This window comes from Orcinus orca, chromosome 13, assembly GCF_937001465.1.
Source record: "Orcinus orca chromosome 13, mOrcOrc1.1, whole genome shotgun sequence".
NCBI classification, from domain to species: Eukaryota; Metazoa; Chordata; class Mammalia; order Artiodactyla; family Delphinidae; genus Orcinus; species Orcinus orca.
In genome coordinates this window covers 72,140,685-72,153,896 of record NC_064571.1, presented here as the reverse complement: position 1 = coordinate 72,153,896, position 13,212 = coordinate 72,140,685, and the positions used below count along the sequence as shown (strand labels likewise).

Sequence of the window (13,212 nt, the reverse complement as noted above, 5' to 3'; positions counted from 1 at the left end):
GCAAAGGAGGAGGGGAGGGAGGAGAGGGAGGGGAAGGAGGAGGGGAGGGAGGGGAAGGAGGAGGGGAGTGAGGGGAAGGAGGAGGGGAGGGAGGAGGGGAAGGAGGAGGGGAGGGAGGAGGGGAAGGAGGAGGGGAGGGAGGAGGGGAAGGAGGAGGGGAGGGAGGAGGGGAAGGAGGAGGGGAGGGAGGAGGGGAAGGAGGAGAAGGGGGGAAGGAGGGGAAGGAGGAGATGAAGGAGGGGAAGGAGGAGAAGGAGGGGAAGGAGGAGAAGGAGGGGAAGGAGGGGAAGGAGGGGAAGGAGGGGAAGGAGAGGAGGGAGGAGGGGAAGGAGGGGAAGAAGGGGAAGGACAAGAAGGAGGGGAAGGAGGGGAAGGAGGGAAAGGAGGGGAAGGAGGAGGAGAAGGAGGGGAAGGAGGGGAAGGAGGGGAGGAAGGAGGGGAAGGATGAGGAGGGGAAGGAGGGAAAGGAGGGGAAGGAGGGGAAGGAAGGGAAGGAGGGGAAGGAAGGGAAGGAGGGGAAGGAGGAGGAGAAGGAGCAGGGGAAGGAGGAGGAGAAGGAGCAGGGGAAGGAGGGGAAGGAGGGGAATCGTTGGGGCTGCAGTGTAGAGCTCTCTCCCTGCTCCCGCTTCCCGCCTGGGCTGCAGTGCAGGCATCAAACAGGGCGGAAGCCTAAGCAGTGAGAAAGGAAGGAGGCTATTTTTAGCACCGTGGCCAGGGTGTGAATGTTGGTAGAACTGAGCAGGGCCTGAAGCTGTCTGCATGATAGAGGGAAGAAAACCTGTTGGTTTTTAAAGGTCAAAGGCCAGGTGGAAAGTTGTGTCCCCATCCTGGGGAACACCCCGAGTGCTGGCGAGACGCCAGCAAGAACTCCACCAGGTCACACACACAGGAGATTCGTGCTGTTTCTTTTCCCTTTTCAACCTCCAGTAAATTCCTGTTGCAGCGATGAGACCATGCCCAGAGGGGAGTGATGAAGATGCCAGTTCATGCAGGACTGGGCGAGGTGGGGGGGTGTGCCCGAGGCAGCACCAGCAGTCCCTCCCACTTCCCACCGTCTGGGCTCCCCTCGCCCCAGCGGGTGGTGACGTCTGGAAGCCTGCAAGCCTGGTCCAGGTGAGCAGCGGAGAGACGGACAGGAATGCGCCTCTGGGGGAACACCTCGCCTTCCTCCTGCCGGTGCCAGCTCACTCCACGTCCCCTGTGCCTGTGCAGGACAGACGCACTGTGACTCCCGGGCACTGCCAAGAGTCTCCAAGCAAAGGCTGCTGACGTCTGCTGGGGACAAGACAATGTGCAAGGATAGCGCTGCTGGGACGCTTACCTTTCAACTCGGGATATGCCAAGAGTGACAATACTCACACCCCCTTTTAGGGAAGGGGGCATTCTCTTTTCTGGGGGTATCTCGAGTCTTTGGAGTCCTTGCTTAGGTCACAGGGTCAGGAAATGTTTCCAGGAAAGAAAGAACTGTGTTCACAGTGCAAGGTTTGGAATGTGGCGGTTTCATGGGAAGAAGAATCGTGACTGAGGAGAAGGGCAGAGATGTGCTGAGAAGCGCTGAGTGGAAGGGGAGAAAGCCTAGCTGCGTGGCCGAGGACAGCAGAACTTAAGGGTCCACGTGAGTGTGCAGGCTTTCCATTTGACTCTCCACTAGTGGTGAGTTTCTCAATATTCCTCCTGGGGTCAGAGGACAGCACTAGGAGCAGAGGACCCAGCTCCGATTCCAGTTCCGGCACCGAGCTCCTGGGTGGTGGGCCTTAGTTTCCTCATGTGCACGAAGAGTGGTGGGCCAGGTGGCAGACACGCCTCTCCTCGTCCCCCAGTTCCTGTGTGCCCCGAGGAGAGGGGCTCTGACAGGCTCCCCGAGGGCAAGTCAGCTCCTGACTGCCTCGTGGCCGCGGCAGCCAAGGCCTGCTGTCAGGAAGGGCCTCGTCTGCATGCGCGGTGAGTTCAGGGAGAAGCCTGCCCCAGCCTTGGAGGGTCCGTGGTTTCCGGGGCAGCGAGGCAATTTCTGCAGCTCGCACTGCCCATCTTTAGCTTGCACGATCCCTGAGTCAGTGGAGGCTCAGAGACAGCAGGTCCTCGAGTGCCAGCAGGACAGAACCAACGGGTTGGTGCAGACGGGGGAAGGCGGGGGTGTCAGGAAAAGCCCGGAGGCTGCTTCAGGATAATACTGCTGAGAAGGGCCTGGGAAAGTTCCTTTTCTGGATCGTGGGCTGCAGCCCTGGCTTTTCTGCCTGGAAGATCTGTAACTGAGGAAGATGGCCTAACTTTTAAACACAAGAGGTGGGGGAGCGGAGGGAAGAAAAGACTGAAAAATAAAGAGAAATGTCAAGGCTGCACCAAAGGCATCTATCCTTGAAAGAACCCTTCTCTTGAACTGATTAGTTGTCCAATCATTTTCGTCCCTTCCTTTCAGTGTGCAGTGCATGCCCTGAAACTGCAATACCTTGGAACTGGAACTAGATAAAAGTTAAGGTCCTGAGATGGAAAAGCGTAAAAGACTAATTCCTAAAGGCAATGGGCATTTGCCGGTGAGGAAATCTGTACTTCTGTCAATTTTTTTAGGAAGTGAGAAGGTGCAGCTTGGCCAGGCATCATGGGAAACGACTTGGTCGGCCTGGCAGAGTCAGTGTGATCCCACGCGGGCTGTGCTTTGGACCCCCAGAGAGAAATGATAGTGGCTGGGGGAAATCAGGAGCAAGGAGGCAGCGGCAGCCCCGGGAGTGACCTCTGACGCCCGCTCCCAGAGCCGGTTTCAGCCAGCGGCGTCTGGTCTGCCACCTGCATCCCAACACAGGTGACACCAAGGCCTGCCCGAGGCCCAGGCCCACAGCAGTGCAGGACGGGTCCGGGCCTGGAAATGCGGCCCAGCCGGTATGCTGGCGGGGCTGAGCAGAGAAGAGGAGCAGCTGGGCTCATAAAGGAAACCCCAACGTGGATCTCACGTGTCGGGGTGGCTCTGGCTTGGGAAGTGTGATGGAGGAAAGGGAGGAGGGAAAGGGGCCGTGGGGCGGGCAGAGAACACCGTACTCACCCGCGCTTCCTCTCTGTCCCGGCTCCTCCGCTAACCTGTGCAGCACAGACACAAACGATATACTGAGGTCACAGTCGGGGTCTCTTCGCCACCCAGATGTTCACCTGGGGCCTCCCTGACCCATGGGCTCCTGGGCTTGCCTCTCCCCCTTTGCTCCTTGTAGGTCGACTTTGCCCGACCAGGTATGAAAACAGAGGTGAGTCACCCAACCTACAACCAGCAACTGCAGCTGACCTAATAGAGCCATGGAAACAAGTGCCTCTCAGGAGGAGGACGATAATACTAAAATAGAAAGGAATCGACCTTAAACCGAAGGAGCAGTTACATCAGGGGGCACCGTCCGTGCGGTTCTGAAAGTGAACAAGGTGAAAATGGTCTAAACTATGATAGGAGCAGTAGTTCCTTCCCGCAGACGTATCTGCTTGGGATGCTAAATCACACTCTTGTTCACCCTGAAATCTTGAACGATCGCCTGGACCCTCAAAAGCCTGTATCTATTCTCACCAAGGACCACTGCTGTCAGTCTACCAGACACGCACTAGCGTTAGGTGTGCAAACCGGATTTATAGCTTCCAACACCGTGGGGGCAGGTTCTGGGAGAGGTGATTCTGAAGGACACAGGGACATAAAATGAGGCCGTGGAGCAGCTGAGACGAATTTAGGGCTCTGAAGTAATATGGGGGAAGTTATGTTAGCCTGCGTTTCATTTATATAGTCTTGGTTGTAAGTACTGGCTCCTCAAGGTGAGGGGATGCAAAGTGGGAATCCAGCGGAGCAGAAGCATTCCCCAGGGTGCAGCCAGACAGGGAGCCAGGGCAGGCAGGGAGAGGCCGAGGCAGAGGCGAATGTGGTTGGGAAGTGCGGCTGAGTCGTGAGTTCTTCAAAAGTGCCCATTTGGCTCTCTCAGTTTTTGTACTGAGCAGACTATGCCTGACAGGGTGCTGACCCAGTTGTGTTTGTATTATGTCAGCATGATTTCAACCCCAAAGAAGCAAACCGCTCTCTCTTTCTGGTTGATACTTATTGCCCTCTAACGCCTAGGTGACAGGAGTTACGGCTACCTCAGTCTATAGTAAGATCTCACGCCTAGATCACAGTGGAGAATCAGAAGGTCCCTCCATGGTTTTAGAACTATACCCACGTAACAGCCACACGTTAACTATAGGGACATATCCTAGGACCTTATACAGTGCTGAGAGTCAAACATCCTTTTTAAACCCTACCCATCTCTCACCCCAACTCTTAATACTCTTCCCCTTGGGGATGACACCTAAAAGCCACAGAAACAGAAATTCAGGCATTCTCACGAAAAGATCTCACATAGACGTACAAAGCAAGAGGTGCAAAGCAAGAAGAGATGTTGACAGGGCAACACAGGTGCCAAGACAGAGGGACCCTGAGGGTACTGGGTACCAGACAAGGGAAGCCACACCCAGTCCACGTGTGAGACAGAGCCTACATCCAGACTTGAACCAGGTCTAAGGCTACAGTCTGTGGTCAGGGCAAGGCCCAGGTGGTCAAGGCACAGTCCTCTGTGTGCTTCGGGGGAGCGGGGCAGACTGAGGAAAGGCCATGGGAAAAGCTATTGGGAAGGGAGGGGGGTATAGGGGAAGAGAGGCCAAAGCAGCAGCTGTTAGGTCTTCAGCCAAGAACATTCCACATGAACGCCGGGATCTGGTGGGACCGTGTGTGCGCGCATGCGCGTGTTTGCAGCATGTGTTTACATAAGCGTAAATCTATCTCTGTGTGTCTCCTCTTCTCTTCACCTCTTGCACTACAACCCTCCTGCCTTATTCCTAGTCCCCCATCGGTATGCGGAAGTCCGTCTTCTCTCCATTTCTTTGCCGCATTTCTAGATGTTTCAAACACCGCTGCCCTCTACTGCTGACCTTCTGACGGCCATGCCAAATACTTCATTCTCAGCAATTCATCATAGCTATCGTCCACTTTCTCCCAGGCCTTGCTCTGACTCACTCGATGATTTCAGCACCTGGAGTACATTTTTCTTCTCTCCGTTTCTTCCTTGGCAATTCCAGTGTCCTTGCTGACAAACTTCAAAGACCTCACTCTCTTATCCACACCAGCCACTATGGGTAAAGCTCTGGACACACCCCTCCCAAGATGCTCCCCCTTTCCCATCACAACTCCCTTTCCCGTATCCACTTCTTTCCACCCTTCCTTAAGACTTCTCTCCCTTCACGTGGTCTCGCAGTCGGCTCAGACTAAAGCATGGGCACTGGTGTTAGAGACACCTGGGCTGAGTCCAGGCTCTGCCACTTACTGCCTCACGTTGTTTAACCACCCTGAGCCCTGTCTAGAAGCCTTTCCTCACGGGGCCGTGGAATCAAACAGGAAGAGTGTGTTACGTGCAGAGCATTTAGCAGGGATCCGAGAGAGCTGGGCCGGCTCCACCTCAGGCTCCACAGCCTCCTCCGGGCAGCCACCCACTTCTCTCCCTGACAAAGTGCTCTGCTGCCCACCAGCCTGTTTATTTCCTTACGTTTACGAATCTACTGACATCCCACTACATGCCAGGCACTGTTCTAGGCACTGGGGATACAACCTGAACAAAACAGACCGAAGTCTCCACCTTGTGGAGCTTATATTTTGAAGGAATCCAGCAACTGGACGTATTAATACATCACAGAAATAACAGCTAACTCTCAAATGTCCAAAGAGAATCGTGTTATCTGTTCAGGGTAACATAGAAACATGAAGATTAAGAGCATGAAGTTTGGAGTGAGAAAGACCCAGCTCAAATCCAATCTTTACCACTTAACAGCTAGTTGATCTAACTTTCTCTGCGCCTACTTCCTCATTGGTAAAGTGGGGATATCATTATATTACATATCTCACCAGGTCGTTGAGGACTGAATGAGATTATACATGGAAATCAGTTAGCACAGCTCTTTTGAACATACATTATTTTTAAGAAGGTTTTATATACAATAAAATGAGGAAGCATTACTGTCCCGTGCTGATACCTTTCTCTGTTGCTTTTAATTCCTCCGAGAAGCCACAAAGCCACCTGGCTCTTCTGTCCACAATCATCTCTGCCTTTTCAGAAACTCTTCTTGTATTTATAATCATATGCTCAAAGTTCGATGACTAACTTTTCCTGCCACTTCCTTTTATCTCCTATTTATTTTGCATACCTTAATTTTGCTCTCCTAACTGTATTATAAACTCCTTGAGGCAAGGGGTCACGTTTGGTGTTTTAATTGTATCTACTTCCTGTATCCCATCCGTCTATCATAGTGTCAGGAGATCAGAAAGCTTTTGTTGATCCACTGACACAACCACCTCTAGGGAAAAACTTGATGGTCAGTTGGGAAAAGTAGGGAGAAGGATCCGTGGGGGTCTGAAAGCTCTGGGGAAAGGTGGCAGCAGGAAGGCAGGCAGAAACAAAGGGGAGGGGGGATTCCGTTCAGGGGCTAGGGCTCTGGCTCCCATTCAGACTAGGGGTCCTGGAGCTGCCTTTAGCTCTGTCTTTCCCATTCTGCATCTTCTCTTCTTCTTCCTCTGCACCTTCCCCTGCTGTGAAAACAAGTCCAAGGAGGCCAGTGACCCTTCGGCACAGTAGAAGCATAGGAGGAGGGAGAAGCGAGTAGCTCAGGAGGCTTGGGAGGAAACCCTAGCTAAAAGCTCATGGCTTCAGGTCTCCAAGGGTGCTGAAATCACCTAGTCTGCACCCTGTGTGGTCCATGCCCCAGCATCATGTCCCCTGAGCCCAGAGCAGTGCAGTCTGATGTCACCCACCCAGCTTCTGGCTCTATTGCTGGCTTCTCTAAGGTGATGATACCTACTAAGGTATATGGCTAATACCTTGCATTCAGGTTCAAGAAAACAATGATAAAAGTGTACAGCAGGGAATACCTAGATGAACATTGGCTTTCGTTAAAAACAAAACAAACATACAAAAACCTGGTTTTAGCTGATGACAAACTTAAAATGACTGAACAGTGCAAAGTGGCTGTGTGGAAAAAAGCTAATGCCATCTAAGGTTACTTTCCCTGGGGCCTGCTCAGGGCGGTGGCAGAGCTCACTGTGCTGGGGGTGGAGTGGGGGTCAGGGGGAAGACCCCTTGCAATGTGGAGACGTGCTCAGCCCTGGAAACGCACTTTGAACCAGGGCCTTGCAACACTTGGGCACACGGGATGGTCAAGTGAAACCCACGTCACATGAGGAATGGCTGAAGGAACTGTGAACGGCTGCCTAAAGAGGAGAGGCTGCGGGACAGCCACGTGACCTGCCATCAAACACTGGAAAGGCTGACATGAGAGGAGGGGCTAGGCTCATCTGGGTAGCTTTAGAGGGTGGAATGAGGATCAGTTTGCTATAGAAAGGCAGATTTTGGCTCCCTGATAAGGAAGAACTTCCCAGTGAGGAGAGCTGGTCATGAATGAACTCGCTGGGAATATTCAAACAGAGGACTTTTATATCAGGCAGCAACTGGATGAAATGACTTTCAAGATCCTTTCCAACTCTAAGAGTCCATCATTTGTGAAAAGATTTCAGAAAAGATGAGGAGGGCAAGCTATGGATATAAACAGCATGTCCACGCCGTACAGAATACATGGAAGATAATTTGAGCACCTACTCTCATCCTCATGAAAATCTCGACAGTGATGGTAAAAACAGGTTGGGGACTTCCCGGGATGCAGTGGTTAAGAAGCCGCGTGCCAATGCAGGGGACGTGGGTTCGAGCCCTGGTCCAGGAAGATCCCACATGCTGCGGAGCAACGAAGCCTGTGCGCCACAACTACTGAGCCTGTGCTCTAGAGCCCGCGAGCCACAACTACTGAGCCTGCATGCTGCAACTACCGAAGCCCGCCCGCCCTAGAGCCCGTGCACCGCAACTACTGAAGTCTGTGCTCCTAGAACCTGTACTCCACAACAAGAGAAGCCACCACCATGAGAAGCCTGTGCACCGCAACAAAGAGTAGCCCCCGCTCGCCACAGCTAGAGAAAGCCCGCGTGCAGCAATGAAGACCCAATGCAGCCAAAAACATAAATTAAAAAAATTAAAAAAAAACACATGTTGGTGTTGGGCTCTTCCACTCACTGAGAAACTGGCAGCCTGGCATGTAAAGGGAGTTTACCTCTGTGTTTGATAGAGATACTGGGCCATGTGTGGGGCTAGTCCACATGTACCATGGACTTAGAGTGGAGCATCAGTGAAAGGGGCCGTCGTGGGACTGCAGACATGATCCCTTGTCCTGTGCGGGGATAAGGGCAGTGTGGTGGTAAGAGCATCGGCTTAATGTTCAGACCTAAGCTCTAGGACCAGCTTTGCCCCTTCAAGCTGTGTAACTTTAGGCAAATCTCTTTTCTGATACTCACTCACCGCATTTCTAAAGTAAGGGGAGTGGACAATGTGATCTCTAAGGTACCTTTCAAATAACATTACATGGTTTTGTTAACACTATCCTTTCTTACTAGGAGACATTGCTGAGTATCCCCATACCCTTACTTATTATGAAGCTGTTTGGTCTCTATGTGCTTTGTGTCTAATGATGTCTAGTCACCTCCCAAACTAGTGTGATGAGCTCATGAACCACTCATTTTGCACAAAACCTAATACGTGGCCATGAGGCATGAGTGTGGTTAATTTCCATGCCTGAAATCCCCTAAGAAATTCCCTCCAGAAGTGGGATTTCTGGCATCTGTGGGAGCTATGTTAGGGAAGGGACTTTCTAATCACCCATGAGGTCATCTCAAAGGTGGTCATCTCTTCTGTTTATGTGTGTGTGGAGGGGAGCAGTGCTTCTAAAAGGGATTGAGAAATGGTACCAGAACGGAGACAGTGTTACTGTAATGCTGCCTGAACAGGAGAACTGGCATCTTAACTGTACTGAAAAAACCAACACAGGCCACACACTTATTCTCTTCTAAATGAAAACAGCAGATCTGAGAGCGAAGCCGTGGGCCAGACCTTGGCCTGGTCCCATGACAACACTAAAGGCATACGCTTTCTCCTACAAAGGTCTGAAGGAGTACACAAGGCTCGCCTTCCCTAAGCGCATGCACAGATGATTTCAATGTATTGTGTTTCAATAAGTACATGTGTCTGAATAGCCCACAGAAAACCTGCTTTATATTTTTATTCAATAACCTTGTTAAGCTAGTTCAAGGTATCCAAAAGCATTACATTAGGTGGAAAGACACAAAAGAGGGCCATCTGTATGAGTGACCCAGAGCACTTAGGAAGGGAATGTGTTTGTTTAATATATAACACGGGAATCTGACCACCATAAAAAAGATTAGCAAAATACCTGACGGCTTCAAAACTGATGTAATCATGGGGGTTCTTGAAGACATGCTGATAATGGGAATGGCATTCTATTTTTTCTCTCCTTCCCGGGTATTATGTAAGGGGAAATATGCCATGAGGTAAGGGTCTCTGGAAAATCACTGAAATAGCTAAGAGACAGACAGACTGAGAAAGAAGTCATAGATAAGACTGAACATGAGGAACGAAGGAAGCAACAGACTCAGGTCATGAACTTCCAGTGAAATCAGAGCCTCGTCATGGACAAAAGGAGAGAATAGGGTTTCAAAACCAAATCAAATAGGAGAGAGCAGAAAGGCAGCCGGGAGAAAGTCCAGCAGCTTTTGCAGCTGATGCGGTTCCAGTCATCCAGGAACGCTCTGGAGCGAGACAGCTGAGCAGGCCTAAGGAAAGAGCAGCTGTGGAGGAAGCACAGATGGAAGACAAATTAAGGGAGGAAGGGGCCTAACTGAGCTGAATTTCTTTAAGGTTGGAATTGTGTTTGCTCCACAGGGCATACTCTTAAGAGGAACCTAAATGTGTGATTATCTCTATGTGATCACGTGTGGGAGAGAGGCTCCCAGGATGAAGGCATCCACCGCATCCCTGGAAGGCAAGACGACCGCGTGGTGAAATTAGGGAGACGCTTTACCACGCAGTGAGGCGGCGAGGAGGGCGCGGAGGGGGAGGTGGGAGGCTGGGCGGGCGCTGTGGGCGTCACCTGAGTGGAGCTCCTTCACCAGGGATGACATGGTGCTGGTGATGGAGTCAGCGGCCACCAGCAGGTCATTGCGGAGGTCTCTCCTTGTACCTGAGGGCAGTCAGAGCAGATGGCGATGCCAGGTGGGTCGGGGGGAGAGAGCTGAGTGAACGCCTGGGTCGGCGGGGCCCTGGGACTCAGGGCAGAACTCCTAGGGGGAGATGGGCCGAGCAGCTCTGCCCGCTCCCAGGCCGTCAGCAGCACCGGTACCCAGGTCTGTCTGTGGTCCTCCTCCCTCTTCTCTACCTGAAGAGCAGGACCCTGTCAACTCCATACTTCTCAGCCACAATCAAATGAGGTGGATTCTAGAACAAATGCTCAGGCAGGACTTACTCGCCAGCTCCACCTCCCTGCTCTTGTCTCCGCCCCAGGAAGACTTCCTGAGCTGCCTTGTCTTCCCCCAACCACATAACATCGCTGGCCATTAGCTCCACAGACAAGGAGGCTTCAGCAAGGTCCTGTTTAGAGTTCCACTCCTTCTCTTGTTTGCTCTAAGGACTTTCCAGGCCGAGCGCCCGACTTCGGGGATGCTTCCATCCAATTCCTCCGGAGGAGGCAAAGCCCAGAGGACAAGGCACTTCCCACAACCCAGAAAAAAGAGCACAGAAGCCCAGGAGGCCTGTACTTCGCACATGTACAAAGCCTGCAGACCTCCTGTTGCAGACCAGCCCATCTAATGAGAAGGGGTCAGCGCTTCACTTATTTTTACTGTATGTGAAAATCTGATCATTTAAAGCGAAGTGCACAAAAGAAAAGAAACTGGGAAAACCTCAGTAGGAATCTTGTCCACGTTTCCAAACCCCCTCAGCGCTCCATTATACTCTGCTCCCAGACTCACCCTGGGCGAAGGCCTCCTGCACGTCCCCGCCAACTCCGCTCAGCGGGTCCTGCGGGCAGTGGGTGGGTGTGGAGCCAGCGGAGGTGGAGTGCACGGGCATGGGCATCTGGCGGCTGCCTCCGTGAGTGGGCGACGTCTGCGGCGATCCTGTGGCCTGAGCCTGGGAGAATCAAAGAGATAAAACATGTCACCTCAGGTGCCTTACCTCTTTGAGGAGGGGGAAAGTCCTTTTTTTCAGTCAACCTGAGCCAGCCCAGGGCTTCAGTTCAGTGGTGCAATGCAGTGCACGATCACATTTGAAAGGAAGAAGTCAGGCTGCCTCCAGCACTGGTGAGAGGAAGAAAAGGGAAGGAAAGGGAGAGAACAAACGGGGAGGAGGGAGAAGAGGCAGCAGGAACACTGAAGAACGGACTAAAAGCGGGAGGGAAAGGGGTAGAGGCGTGCACAGGGAAGGGGGGCCTTCCAGGTGGACAGATGGAGCAGAGTAGCTGGTTGGAGGATCTGGGGTCACACAGCTGGGAAATAATATACAAACACCTTTGAGTTTTGTTTGCAAACACATTCAGGTGCATTATTTCATTTGATCCTCATAACAACTTGTGAGTAGAACGGGCACATGTTTTTTTGTATCCATTTTACAGAAGAAAAACAAGGATGAAGAGAGGAAGAGCTCTGTGTCAGGATGCACGTCTCGTCAGCGGGAGATGCTGGAACAAGCCCTTCTACTTTAAGGGCAATGACACGTGTTCTGCGCCTCTGCAGCTGCCAGGCCACAGGGAGCGCGCCTGAGTTTGTGGGTCAGGAGTCTAGCTGCAGGCTGTTCCCAGGAGCCTGGTCATCTGGCCCTTCATGCTGCACTCGTCGTGCTGCACTCGTCAAGCACACACAGTGAGGTCTTCCGTGAGCCATCCCGTGGGGACTAGGTGAGAATGGACACACATTTAGCGGAAACCAAACTTTCCTTGTGAGGCTCTGCCTCAGTTTTGGAGAAAGCGTGGAGCAATGGGATAAAATTTAAAAACTCCGGTTAAAGGGAGCTCGCTGAGATTTGGGCTCTGCTGCTCTTCAGAGGAAGGGCAACTGAGGGTGGCATATAGAGCGGGGTTTTCTTTGGAAGCAAAACTGGGAAAATATAAGCCAAAGTGTGCAAATGAGTTCAAAGGAAGATAATTATCTTTTGGGATCTGGCTCAGAAACCCCACGTACAAACAGAACCTGCCACCTCGAACAGGCTGACAGGCTGTGTGCACAAAGCCCCAGCTCAACGCTTCACCCAGTGTGAGCACCGGACCAAACGGAGATGATCTGTTCTCCATAGTTCTTGCTTTGATTCGTGTCTGTGTGTTTTAATTTGAGAAACTTAAAAAAATACAGAAAGCTTAAAAGTGGAACATAACGGACCACTCAAATTGATAATTAATATTGTGTCAAATTTATTCCAACCTAAAAACACTGCAGATAAATCTGAAGACCGCTTTCACCACTAATTCTTTCCAGTCCCCTCCTCTCTTCCCTTCAGAGGCAGCCACTGTCAAAGGTTTTGGTGTGAAACTTTTTACCTATGTGTACATATGTAATTAGGAATAATATATGATATTTCGTGCCTTTAAATTTTGCATGAACGGGTATCATACTGCACATATCATTTTGCAACTTGCTTTTATCATCTAGCATACTTTAAAAAATGTTATTGAAGTATAGTTGATTTACAATGTTGTGTTTAATTTCTGCTGTACAGCAAAGTTAGCATACTTTTTGAGATCTTTCCATGATAAAAATAAATATGAACTTAGACCCTTACCTCACATTATATACAAAAACTAACTTAAAATGGATCATTCCAAATATAAGAACTAAAATTATAAAACTCTTAGAGGGAAAGATTAGCCAGTGACTTTTCAGATATGACACAAAAAGTATATACTACAAAAGAAAAACAGATAAATTCGACTTCATTAAAATTAAAAACTATTTTTAAAGGACACCTTTAAGAAAGTGAGAAAAACTCAGAGGATGGGAAAAATTTTTGCAAATCATATATCTCATAAGGGACTTATATTAGGAATATCTACACAACATGGTAAATCAACTATACTTCAATAAAAAAATTAATTAAAAAAAAGAATATATAAAGATCTCTTGGGACTTCCCTGGTGGTCCAGTGGGTAAGACTTTGTGCTCCCAATGCATGGGACCTGGGTTCGATCCCTGGTCGGGGAACTAGATCCCACATGCGTGCCACAACTAAGAGTCTGCGTGCTGCAACTAAGAAGTCCGCAAGCTGCAAGGAAGATCCTGTGTACCGCAAC

General features: G+C 50.8%; 1 protein-coding gene across 18 annotated transcripts in view; it reads right to left on the bottom strand.

Annotated features, from left to right (window-relative positions):
* Window positions 1-888: 888 nt before the first annotated feature.
* Window positions 889-13,212, bottom strand: part of DTNB (dystrobrevin beta) — a 608,309-nt gene continuing 595,985 nt past the window's right edge. For 6 of the 18 annotated variants that reach the window (XM_049695720.1, XM_049695721.1, XM_012532445.3 and 3 more), the window contains 4 exons: window positions 10,904-11,063; window positions 10,027-10,116; window positions 3,035-3,069; window positions 889-2,249 (listed from right to left, as the gene is read on the bottom strand). In XM_049695720.1, the coding sequence (XP_049551677.1) occupies window positions 3,065-3,069; window positions 10,027-10,116; window positions 10,904-11,063 (255 nt within the window). In that variant the 3' untranslated portion in view covers window positions 889-2,249; window positions 3,035-3,064. The remainder of the gene's footprint in view (window positions 2,250-3,034; window positions 3,070-10,026; window positions 10,117-10,903; window positions 11,064-13,212) is intronic. The other 12 variants (XM_033425069.2, XM_033425074.2, XM_033425071.2 and 9 more) reach the window with 7 other exon arrangements.